This window comes from Pseudorasbora parva, chromosome 17 (assembly GCF_024679245.1).
Source record: "Pseudorasbora parva isolate DD20220531a chromosome 17, ASM2467924v1, whole genome shotgun sequence".
Lineage (NCBI taxonomy): Eukaryota > Metazoa > Chordata > Actinopteri > Cypriniformes > Gobionidae > Pseudorasbora > Pseudorasbora parva.
In genome coordinates, this window is record NC_090188.1 from 16,950,938 (window position 1) to 16,964,238 (window position 13,301).

At 38.7% G+C, this 13,301-nt stretch overlaps 1 protein-coding gene across 5 annotated transcripts in view; it reads right to left on the reverse strand.

The window, feature by feature from the left end:
- Window positions 1-13,301, reverse strand: part of psda (pleckstrin and Sec7 domain containing a) — a 31,810-nt gene that overhangs the window by 3,197 nt on the left and 15,312 nt on the right. For all 5 annotated transcript variants that reach the window (XM_067420966.1, XM_067420967.1, XM_067420970.1 and 2 more), the window contains 6 exons: window positions 7,455-7,498; window positions 5,526-5,713; window positions 5,199-5,269; window positions 4,942-5,099; window positions 2,277-2,421; window positions 44-190 (listed from right to left, as the gene is read on the reverse strand). In XM_067420966.1, coding sequence (XP_067277067.1) covers window positions 44-190; window positions 2,277-2,421; window positions 4,942-5,099; window positions 5,199-5,269; window positions 5,526-5,713; window positions 7,455-7,498 — 753 coding nt within the window. The remainder of the gene's footprint in view (window positions 1-43; window positions 191-2,276; window positions 2,422-4,941; window positions 5,100-5,198; window positions 5,270-5,525; window positions 5,714-7,454; window positions 7,499-13,301) is intronic.

The window sequence follows — 13,301 nt, forward strand, 5'->3', positions numbered from 1 at the left end:
CCTAAAAATCCCTCAAATGAAAGTTAAAATGTGCTGTTTTTACCTCAAAGTCCAGGTACTCTTCCCTTTGCTTGTACTCTTCTTGGTCCTTGCTTTTGGTCCTGCGGTCTACGTGTAGTGTCGAGCGCAGATCCTGCAGGTCAGCAGAAATGGCTCTAAATCGTGTCTCGTGACACTTAAGCTGCTCCTCCTATTATCGTAAAAAAAAAAAAGCCTCATTAGAAGAAATGTATTTTGTTAATGTGTTAACCGTTCAAATATATTATTAAAAAACATGGAAAAGGAAAAATAATTAAACTAATACAGTTTGGTAAAAAATAAATATTTAGAAAAACATTTGTATCAAAAATCTAAACTACAAACTGTAACATAGCAGACTCAGGGAGAGTAGAGGGATCCATACGAAGAGCTTTATTATAAGCAATAAAGTCCAGGGTCAGAAACCAACAAAACAGGCAATCAAATCCACAAATCCGCAGAAAACCAAGAGAGTAACGGTATAACAAGGCAAATAATCAAAAATTAAGGCAAGACACAACAATGGGAAAACACTTAGAATTTCAGACCAGGCAAACAATACTTTGCAATGAACAAAGGAAATTGGGTTTCTTAAATAGGAAGGAGACAGAGAAGAAGGGCAGAAGATGGAGAACAGAATAGAAGATAGAGTTTATGAAGTTCAGTAAATGGGAGAGGGCGCCATCTGGTGGTAAGGAGGGGGAACCTCAGGTTGAGATGTTACAGAATCCCCCCATTATGCATGACTCCTGGAGTCTTGTTTTACCCCAGCACTTTTGGTGCACCCGGGTTCGATTGACGTCAGAGTTCGGTTGGTTTGGATGATGTGAAAGCGGTCTTCCAAACTCGTGTGCGCACTCGCGAACCGTACCTTAATGACATATGAGTTGATAAAAATGTGCGTTTTTTTTTTGTCTCATTTACCTGACGAGCCTCACTGACATACTGCAAGCAGAGAGCTGGAGATCTCCCCTCTGCTCGTCTTCAGCGTTCTTTAGAGCATTTGCAGTGCATTTGCGGCAGATAGACACAAGTGCCAGAACGTACAGAAGCTTTAGTAACAAAACCAACGGTTCAAAAACAAAAATATAAAAGTGACGCTATGCATTTCGCCGCCTTCACACTCGCTGTCGTTACTAAGCAACCGGGTAATCTGTCCCAGTCCACTAAATATTGTAGTTGCCTTCCTCTATGTCTGGAAGCTAGGATTTCCTTGATCAAATAAGCTGGACTTCCGTCAATGTCTAGTGGGGGTGGTAGGGGCTCTGAATAGGTTGCAGGGTAACCAGGCTTGAGAAATGAAACATGGAACGGAGGTGAGTTTCTGTAAGAAGCAGCGAGTTGGAGACAGCATGCGACAGGGTTTATCCTTTTGATGATTTTGAATGGGCCAATGAATTTAGGACTTGGTTTCTTGCAGTGAAGGCAAAGCTTGAGATCTCTGGTAGAAAGCCAGACCCTTTGACCAGGTTGAAATGATGGGGCTGATTGTCGCCTGCGATCTTGTGATCCTGTGAAGTCTTTTGCTGTCTTAACCAGGTGTCCACTGTCGGAACCTCAGATAATTCCCCAGTTCAGGGAAACAACGGAGCTTGGTATCTAAATACACATTCAAAGGGGGGCTTAAGCCTGTGGAGGAACGGATGAGCGAATTTTGTGCATATTCTCACCATGGTAGGAATTTGTTCCATTGGTTCTGTGATCTATGGCAATACGTACATAAGACTCTGCCAATTTTGTGATTAAGTCTTTCCACCTCCCCATTGGATTGAGGGTGGTAACCCGAGGTAAAATTTATGTTGAAGTTTTAATTTTTGGCAGAAAGCTTTCCATACTCAGAAAGTAAATTTGAGTCCCCTGCTTCAGAGAACACACCTGACAGGACCCTCATGACTGTGGGACAAGGTTAATCATTTTCTTAAATTATCAGATAGTAAAATTTCATATGGTCACGTCATGACATTTCAACATTCTATTCATCACACATACAAATTCACAGCTTCACCAAACTAATAATAATAATAATAATAATACATTTTATTTATAATGCACTTTATATTAAACAAAATCTCAAAGTGCTACAGAATTAAAAAAAACAATCCACAACAATAAATAAATAAAACTGAAAAATAAAATAAAATAAAATGAAGAAGTAGCAAGTCAATTAAAAGCTCTGCTAAAAAGGTAAACTACTAGTCTCTATCATTCGCATGCATATGTATTTAAGAGAACAAAATGAAAAGTGTAGTGTGAAGTACCTGTGAGAGCTTAGTGTTTGATCCCGGCAGAAGAGGACGGCTAAACTTCTTTTGGGAGCCAATGGCTGCTGGGAAGGGAGGGGCTGAGAACATGGCAGCCACTGTGTTGATGCGGGTGATCCAGGACTGCATTTGCTCTGCATTGCTAGGGGTGAAAGGCAGGCACAAGTCAAACAGAGGGCAGCAAAATAACAGAATTTAGAAGATGAAACAATATCTGAATGTTTCTCTGCTCAAAAGAAACTGCACACAGCTTGGAAAACTGAGCAATTAGCAGGCGGCTGTTAGTAGAAGAGATTGAGTGAAACAGATGGAGCAGAATGAGAGAGAGTTTTAGTATGTGTATCTGGGACAGACAGAATAGCTGAGAAGGAGCCATCCTCTTGGGAGATACACATCTTCTAGTCATTCAACCAAGCAACACTTTAACAAAGGGCGTTACCAGCCCTGCATGTAATCAACAACCAGCCAGTGCATTAGGTGAGCTCAGGTGTTTGTGTGTGTTTGAAAGAGAGTCACAGTGTGTTTTTCTGCCATCCTATTTCCAAAAGATGAAGCAACATGAGCTTTCCATGAGGCTTCCGCTCAATAATATTTGTTGTCACTTGATGTCAAAGTTATGCAAAAGTTGCAAAAAGTTCTATAAATTATCATATTATCATTTAAAAATGTATTTACTTTCCTTTAACAATAAGCACAATTTTTGGATTCAAGTATCTCAAAATCTCTAGAACAATATTATATATTTTTGTGACTTGTGTACTTACATTATCCGAAATGTTGCCAAGAATCTTTGAATCCAGAGAAATAAGCAATTTTAACCACGGACCATGCCTGTGCGTCACCTATCAGTGACATCATACCCACATTACCCTCGATTTCAGTTTTTATTTTGTAGAAACCATGGAAACACCAAAGACGATTTAGTATATTACGTGTTTTATTCGATAGGTGAGCAACTGTTTGGCTACAATGATTGACAGAAAACTAGTCATTGCACAACACAGCTAAGTCTTATTGTTTAAATATTATTTTCATGATTACCGTGACGTTTTACCATGCCTAATATCAATCTAGTTTACAGCCGTATGCAACATGTAGCCGCAGAGCGAATGCACAGAGTAAAGTTGTGTTTATAACATAGCTTTCATCACACTCAAATGTATCCAATATGATAAAACAGCACTGAGTTATGCCGTCTTCATGTGCTATCGGAAATTTGATAATTCCCACTTCTGAAGTCGTGATTACGAGCTCATCCCACTGAAATTTTAAAATGGGAGGGCGTTCATGTGCAATTTTTACCTAGGAAACTCATATTTACGAAAATTCTGAGAGCACCTGAAGGCAGCATTAACCCACATATGCATTGGCCGGAAGAAGCGGAAACGGTCGCCTGTGGCATAATAAAAGCTCTAAGAAATCGAGGCGTCATCAAGCTACGCCTTTGCTTTGAGAATAAGCGACCTCTAGTGGCAAAAAATTACATATTCTGGCTTTAACTTATGCACTATAATATTGAAAAGTTTAGGGTCAGTACTTTTTTAATGCTCTTGAAAGTCTCTTTTGCTCACCCAGTCTGCATCTATTTGAACAAAGATAAAGTAAAAAAAACACTATTAATGTGAAATATTATTACAATAAATTTCTTTATGAATATAATTATATTTCTTTATAAAAAACTATATATATATATATATATATATATATATATATATATATATATATATATATATATATATATATCAAATCATTATTATTATAATTATTATAATTAATTGAACACCAATAATAATTGAGCAGCAAATCAGCATATTAGATTTCTGAGGGATCATGTGACTGAAGACTGTAATGATGTTGAAAGTCACAGAAATAAATTATATTTAAAAAATATATTAAAATAGAAAACAATTAGTTTAAATTGTAATAATATTTCACAATTGTACTGTTCTTACTGTATTTTTCATTAACTAAATGCAGCTTGGGTGAGCATAAGACACTTTTTTTCTAAAACAAAAAAATCTTACAGAACTTTTGAACGGCAGTGTGTGCATATATAATTATCATCATCTTCACACTACAATAAAGACTTTTTTGCATTGTTAATGGTATTAACAATCATTGATTTAGAGCTGAATCACACTATGAAGGGTTAGTTCACCCAAAAATTTAATTTATGTCATTAATGACTCATGAATGGTCATGAATCAGCTTATTGATTCATGATTCGGATCGCGTGTCAAACTGCTGAAATTACCTGACATTGGCGATCCGAATCATGAATCAATACACTGATTCATGACCGTTTGAATCTTTATTTGAGGTTTGAAAACAAACGCGGAAAAGGAGACAATGCTAAATAAAGTCGTAGTTTTTGTCATTTTTGGACAAAAAATTATTTTCGATGCTTCAAGAGATTCTAACTAACTGATGTCACATATGCACTACTTTGGTGATGTTTTTATTCCCTTTTTGGACATGGACAGTATAGTGTGCCTACACTTAGATACACTGTCGGACTAAATATAAAATATCTTAAACTGTGTTCTGGAGATGAACGGAGGAAATTACGGGTGTGAAACAACATTAGGGTGAGTCATTAATAACATCAATTAAATTTTTGGATGAACTAATCCTTTAATATAAATAAGGTAAGAAGACTTACGGGGCCTGGAAGAGAAATACTCTCCAGTCAGCAGTGCGAAGGTAAAAGACATTGGGTCTCTTGCTATAGTCTGCTGCCCGCATGGCTAAAGAATGATGGATTGATACTGCATTCTTCAAGTCCTCATCCGACAGCTGCTTATCTGGACGATATTCATCCTGCAGACCAAATTATTATTTTTTTACAAATAAAACCTGTACGGCAACCACAAGAAACTATGGTTCACATAGCATGAAAAATAATTGAGTACAATGTACCTTTTGCAGGTAAAGAATCAGTCCTTTTAGGATGGCATAAAATGTCTTCCATCCTCTTTTACCTCGAGGAGCTAAAAGAAGGATACACAGTCAAACTTAACATAATTAAAGTTTTAAGAATAAGTATTTTGACTTGTTTTATAAATTTACTTATTTTATTTAGATATTTTATATTTTTAAATGGGGAAAAAACAAGAATATTCTCTAATACTTCTAATACTCTAATTTTCTAAACTACTATATTTAGAATAAGGCTGTAATAAATAAACTAATACATGAATAGATTAAATAAAATAAATAAAAGGCTGTATTTGAGGGAAGGCTTACTTTTCTTGCCATCAACATCAGCATGAACTTTCCGCACGAGAAAGCCGTCGTTGTAGACCTGAGCGGTGGACTGTTGTGCAACACTGACAAGGGGGTTTCCTCCACTGTTGATCCGCTTCATAGTGTGCGATGCAGAGTCTTTCCTGCCGTCCAGCTCAGAGAAAGATTTGCGCAGTTCTTCCTCATCGCTGCAGAGTACACAAATAAGAGCATTATTGCAAAAACTATTTTGCATTCTCACCTTTACCTACAAGGTATTTTATGAACTGTAAAATTCTCTGACTGTCAAAATGTACCTTTAATTGCTGCTTTAGTTTTTGAATTTCAATAGCTTTTTTTAGCTTTCAATTTTTGTGCATTGTGTATTTAGAGTCACTGATAGGGAATGAAACTGCATCTTCACTGCCTAGTGCATGGCACAGTTTTTTTTAAATCTACAGTACATGCATCCAGCTGAGTGGCAGCTGTGCAGAGAGTGCAGTTAGACACCCTGGAAAGCCCCTGAGGCCTGGACCGCTAAACATTCCTCTAACTGCTACCGAGTACAGCCATAGCCTTTGCCTTCACATGATAATGCTCTCATCTGTTGCTTAGTAACTGCTGGCCTCCACACTGGTAACCAAGAGAGCCAGCTCAGAAGATGGAGCACCATGAGAGAAGGAGGCAGAAAGAGCAGCCATAAAAAATGGTGACTGACGTGCATTGATTCATAAAGTGAATGATGGCCATTAGTTGAGAATCACACAATGCTAAATGAAAATGCAATGAAGTGAATCAAACTCAGAAATTAAGGGAGAGTGAAACGGGGAGAAAAAGAGAGTGGAGGGATAAAGCGTGGGGACTCTGGGATGGATGAAGATGAAAGAACTGCTGCTGGATGTAAGAGAATAAAACAATCACTTGTGCTTTTCTCCTTCACACATAAACAAGGGTACAGCAGAATCCCTTCAGGAGCAAATGCAGTGTACATGGGAGTGAGTATGTGTGAGAGAAAAAGAGAGAGGGCTGTGTTTGAGTCTGCACATTAGCCAGTCAAAGATTTCAACCTGTAATTATGAAGAGGCAACTTGTAGTAACCATGGCAACAAAATCTGGAAAGCCAAAGTCGAAAGTAAGAGCTTAGGGTGTCAAATAGCTACCGCCAGGACATACACTGCAAAAATGCTCTTCTTACATAGTAATTTTGTCTTTTTTCTAGTCTAATCTAACAATTCTTAAATCAAGATGCATTTAATAGATAAGTAAAATGACATGAGATATTTTCCTTGTTTTCTTAAAAATAAAATCAATCAGTTTTTTCTTAAACCAAGCAAAATTATCTGCCAGTGGAGTAAAAAAATAATCTTATTTCAGATTAAAATCTTGTTTCCTGTTCAAAAATAAGATTATTTTTCTCACCCCATTGGCAGATCATTTTTCTTGTTTTAAGCAAAAACTCACTTCATTTTGATATTTTCCCCCCAAAAAAACAAGCAAAAATATCTTGGTCATTTTACTTATCTAAGATATTTAGACTAGAAACAAGAAAAAATAAAATAAATAAGAAGAGCATTTTTTACAGTGTAAATACACAAATATATACAAAAGAAAAGGCTCAGTTAGAAAAAGAAAAAAAGATTTCAAATAGAATCTTTTACAAGGGACTCAATGAAAATAATGTTATTGGATTCTTTAAAGACTGGTGAAAAGTTCTAAATAAAAATGGAACTTTTAAGAGTGCACCTATCAAGCACATCTTACTGTATAAATGAAAAGGCTTTCGGAGCAGCTAAAGGATTCTTTAATGCGCTTACACCGTTTTTAAATCAATAACACTTTTAGAAGCATTGAATTGTTTTCAAATGTTTTGGATGACACTGGAAAAGGAGAATGGTGCTCTTGAATCTGATGCACTAAAAAAAAAGCCTCTAGGGAAAACATTAGACTTACATTGTCCACTGCAGCTTTTCATTTTTGATAGAGTTGTAGAGAGCCTGTTAAGAGAGAAAAACAACATAATTAAATCACACAACCCCATCAACAGTTCTGCCCTGTGCGTGTACATGAGTGCGTACGCTCAAACATCCCACTGACGCATCTAAAAATAGCAACTGAAACCTGAAAACAGTAACCATGAACCAGAAACAGGTTCCAGTCTATACTTTTTTGAGTAGCATTTCAGTTCAAATGTCATAGATAAACAACCCAACCACCATTAGAAGGAAGAAGGAAAAAAATAACTCATAATTTCTGACTGCAAGACTGCAAGGGATCTAAATTTCCATGAGCAGTTTTGTTTTTAACAAGTGTTACACTTTCCTGTTTTTTCCGAGTTTGTGGGTGGTTTTGGCCATCCTGAACCTTGCCGAGCAGATCAGGGAAGGCCAGGGGCTTTAAGGAACGTGAACGAGGTGCTTTAGTGTAACGAAACGGATCCATCACGCTGAAATCCCGTCCACATCGCACCGAACACAGAGAGCGAGAGCGGAGACGGCCAGTAGAGTGAATACTGTTCACACCAATCATGATTTGGGTAGATGAGGAAATGGTAAAAAGAAGGCTTTAAAAATCAAACGATGCTCAAAAGTCTTCATTCACTTGATGTCTTCTACCAGTATAATCCAGACCTGTGGGAGTGATCAGGAGAAACAAGTTCAAAGAGCATGTCGGCTAAATACAGTGGCTAAATCAAAGTCTTTGGCAGTGGCAAAGCTCTTCGGGAGATCCTTCAGGGTGTCACATGGGCTTCAAGGCTTCCATAGTGACTCCAACTCTTGCATTATGTATCCATTCCTATTCATTATGCATGTAAAAACATTGCCAGGCCACTGCAAATCCACCAGCGCCATTTTGCATAAAACTTTCTGCTTTGACTGAAAGACTGAAGACGATCAAGGAAGAGGACCTGTGATTAGAACCCAGTTGTTTTCTCGTATACATCCTCAAGTTCACCACACCTACACGTGTTCACCAACGCGCGCTGACACACGCACAGGTGCGTTGCGGACGGCTCGTGAGGACCGCAGTGGTGGAAGGAGGCAAATGGAGAGAAGAGGATAGACGGAGGAATGCGAACATCACTGAAGCAAATGCATGAGATAAACACACATGGGCTCATGCAGGGAACAGACTGCGAGGGTCTGACTTCCACCCACTCTCAAACTGGCATCCCAAAACTGTGACGTCACCTAGCGTCCCCCTCTGGGACGGAAAAATAGATATCAAACGTGTGAGAGACAGAAGGACGAGACTAAAGCAGGAAATCAGCAAAGAAACAAGATGATCCAGTTGCTTTGTGCAGTTCTTTCTATTCCATGTCAAATGGTTTAATGTATTAGAAGTTGTCCACAATTCTTTTTCATCCCTTTTTTTCCCCTTCCTCTTTGAGCTTGTGTCCTCACGCCCGTTATCCAATTTGCAGATTCTTTCACACCTGCTTTTCCCCCTTTCCACAAAACACAGCTTTGCTGCACGGCTGTAGGAACAATAGAGGTTTGACGTCCGAATCCTGCGCTCTCTTTTCTTCTCCTCACAGTCTTTTTCCTCCTCCGTGATGCAGATAAAAAAATGGGCTGTGCGGTGAGAATGAGATCTTGTGAGAGAGGAGTGCTCACCCTCCCATCTCTCTCTTGCATTCACAATCTCGGCTGATCTCTTTCACTGTCTCTCTCGCGCTCTGCTTCTCAATTGATGTACCCGTCTCCCAGCATGACTGACAAATCATGGCACTTGAATGTTCGATGATCCCACCCTCCCATGAATGTCAATCAGTTTTCAGGGCTCTCGAACGTGCGAATCCTCACACGCGCTACATGTTACTGCCCCACTCACTCTCATTTTCGCTGCACAGAATGTACAAAAGGTCTGTTGTAACTTGATAATAAGCAATTAACCTGTTGCTCTAATTTATTATCAAGTGAATTATGATAATGCACTCAAAATCCTTATTAACTTGAGTTATTTTAAATGTTGACTTTATTGTATTGGCTAGGAATACAATTAATAACAAAGAATTATCAATGTATTCATTAAAATATACATAAATAACTTTTTTAATGGGTAAATAGACACTTCAAATGGTTTATTTAAATTCTGAAAAAACGAATTAGTTAATAAGATAATTGATCAATCATTTTTAAATGTAACATTGCTAAAGCTTTGTACAAATTGCTTTTATCTATCCATTTGCCAAATGAGTTACAAAATTGAATTGCACAGTTCACAAGCGGGAGCAGCCAATGAACAGTCGACTTATGTTATCAATAAGAATTACACACTAACAAGTCACAGGGGATAATGTTGAAGCAGAGGAAAGATGGTAAATCAATTTGGTTGGTAGGGTTTCTCTTGTCATTTTGGCTCATTGTTGCAGCTTGTTCTCTCACAGACAGCTCTGGGACACTGGGCAACCCAGAGTCCGAGTCTAACTTTATTTAAACATGACCTGCTTTTATTTCGCCATGGTCACAAGGCAGCCAGCAGTTAAACCAGTGAGCTGGGCATAGGGAGGTTTTATCTGCTTATGTCAGAGCACAAGAAGGACTCCATGTGTCCACATTAAAGCAGAGAGAGATCCTAGCTGAAACTGCACAACCACCTGGGGTAGTCAAGCCAGCTTTGAAAAGCCAAACACATCTTGCAAATGGAATACATCCATATTTGGCTGCTATAACATGATGCCTGAAGGACTGTAATGAAGAAACTGAAGCTTGGTTAAATTTTCTATGATCTGGTTCCAGTCTTAGATGGTAACAGGTCAATACAATTTTCCATTTCTGATAAATTACACAATAAGACAATTGGATTATTCGTATTTATACACACAGGAGAACTTCTCACACAAAAAAAAACATGCGTACGCACGTGAATTTGTTCTTAAAATCGTTTTTACATTAATTAATTTTAAGTATTATAATGATCGACCACATGCTCGATGTTAGAAGTTTGCATAAAACTCGCCCAAACCATGGTCATATAAGGGTTCTTCGCATAGCCTTTCAATTCTTTCAAGGGCCCCTATTCAAAACAAAGGTGTAGTTTGATGACACCAAGTTTGAGCCCAGCATCTTAGAACATGTGGTCTTCACCTCACAGCCGGTGGAAAGTCTGGCAGAAATCATGTTGATGGATGCGGTTATTAACGTTACTGTAGTATGAAGCAGAGCAGAGCCGAGTGTTGTGGAGCTAAGCAAGGCAGTTGGAGCGATTGTTAATGAGATGATCAACACACGCCTCACCAGCAGCGGGACTTTTATTATGACGGGACACAGTCGCCGGGTGCCATTTCCGCTTTTCCAGTCATGAGTTTGAGGTAACGTAGCTCTGTTTATTATATTAAATAAATTTGAGTGTGTTGAAAATTATGTCATGAATTACAGCGTTTCTGCAGAATAAAACCAGAAACCGGGGGTAATTGAGGTATAATGCCATAGATAAGCGACTCCCACAGACGCTATGCTCAGACGTCCCGGCTCCTTGGTTAAAATAGCAGTTTTCTCAGAATTTACAAACAGTTGGAAACATTTGTGATATTGTAAGTACTCAACTGAACAAAATATATAACACTGGCCTAGTGGTTTTTGGATATTTTACTGCAAAAATACTACATAGTCCACCTTTATGTGTTCTAGAAAAAGTTACAATATGTAATTTTTCGCTACTAGAGGATCGGCTTATTCAAAACAAAGGATCTATCTTAAGGACCCCTTGATTTTGCAGAGCTTTTATTATGCCATTGACGACCGCTTCCGCTTTTTCCGCTCATGAGCAGTGCTGTTTTATCATATTAGATACATTATTCGAGTGTGTTGAAAGTTGTTATAATGCTACTCTGTGCGTTCACTCTGCTACTACTATAAGACACTTGTTGCACACTGCAGTAAGCTAGATCGATATTAGGCATGGTATAACATGGTACTCACGGTTAATTAAGAAAACGAGATTTACACAATGAGATTAACTGTGTTAAGCTATATGACAATGATTAGTTTTCTGTCGGCAAATGTAACCAAATAGATGCTCACCTGTCTAATTAAACACATAATATATTAAAGGGTCTGTGGTGTTTCCATGGTAATCGAGGGTAATGCGTGTATGATGTCAGCCACAGTGTTCTGGTTAAAATTGTTTATTTCTCTGGATTTAAACATTCTTGGAAACATTTGGGATAATGTAAGTACACAAGTCAACAAAATACTGGGAAAAAAACAAAATATAACACTGTTATAGTACTATTTGGATATTTGAATCCAAAAATCTTACATATTGTGCCTGATCAGAACACCATCTCACACAATTCACTGCTGTTAATACAAGTGTAGTGATGAGTAGAAGGAGTATAATACTGTTTGCACTGATGCACATACTCATTGATATCACACAGGAGATAACAAGGAAGGAAATTATGCTGTTCACACAATTGAGTGAAAGAACAGAAACAATTTGCAAACTGAATAGGAAAACTGAGGAAACAAAAGACAGAAAGAGGAACAGGAGAGCGATAAAGAGTGCGCAATTTGTAACGCATTTATGATAATACCATGACAAAACCCTAATTTCAGTGAGAAGCCGTGTGGCAGCCAAATTCCCATCTGTCCTCCATGCCACCCCTGCTGTTGCTGGCATGAAGACAGACTTCACACAGGTTTTTCACGGCCGTTAACAGTCATGAACCACACAGGCGCTGAGAGCCTAACCTGTTGGCTTTCAGACATCTCTCTCAGCTGCCATTTCTATCTCTACTATATTTAACTTAAAGTACGTTGTAATATCAAACAGACAGAGATGAAAAAGAGGGTCAAGAGAACAGAATTATGAGAAGGAATATCCAAGTATCTAAATGCTTTACTCCCAGAGCCTAGTTAGACAGACTCGACAACTGCGTGGCCTTCACACCCTCACATAGTGGTAGGAGGAAAGAAATCAGTAAAAGGAAGACCAGAGTTAAGAAGAAGAGAGAAGGATGACATTTGTCAGCCAAGAGCTGAGATAAGGAGGATTAAATAGATATATGGAAATAACCTCGACAGACAGGGCTAAGTACAGTTCGGCAGAGTGTGTTTTTTTTGCAGATTATAGGGTGAAACAAAGAGCAAGATGGCAGATAGTTAAATAGCTAGAGTAAGTGAGAGAGAGAGAGAGAGAGAGAGAGAGAGAGAGAGAGAGAGAGAGAGAGAGAGAGAGAGAGAGAGAGAGAGAGAGAGAGAGAGAGAGAGAGAGAGAGAGAGAGAGAGAGAGAGAGAGAGAGCACAGAAAAACAGTGAGGGGGTGGGAGGTGATGGAATAGTGCGAGGCACAGAGTGAGAGGGCGGAGGAGAGAACGAGGAATGAGCGACACACGGAGAGAGAGAGAGAGAGAGAGAGAGAGAGAGAGAGAGAGATGGCCAGAGGAGAGAGAGAGAGAGAGAGAGTGGGAGGACCAAACACATGAAAGGTTTTCCGTGACTTTAAAACACATATCAGCAGAGTGGTTCAGGTGCGGCCATCATGTGGCTATTATTCTTGTGCAGCCTGGCCTGTAATCCAAGCTAAGGGACTAAAATAGACAAACCCTGAGTACTAGCACACTGGAGCACAGGAAGTTTATTGACATCGGCAGCGACAGAAATCCCCTACATGACTGATTTTAGTCCCAACACTCAACTTCAGACATGGTGAACAGTCAAGTGACAATACATCAATACATTCAGGCACAGTGGGCATTCATTGCAATATTTCACAGTTTAAAAGTTCATCTTGTAGCTATGCTATGTTCTGTTATAATGGTTCTGGCACATCTTAAGTATACAGACGAGTTGT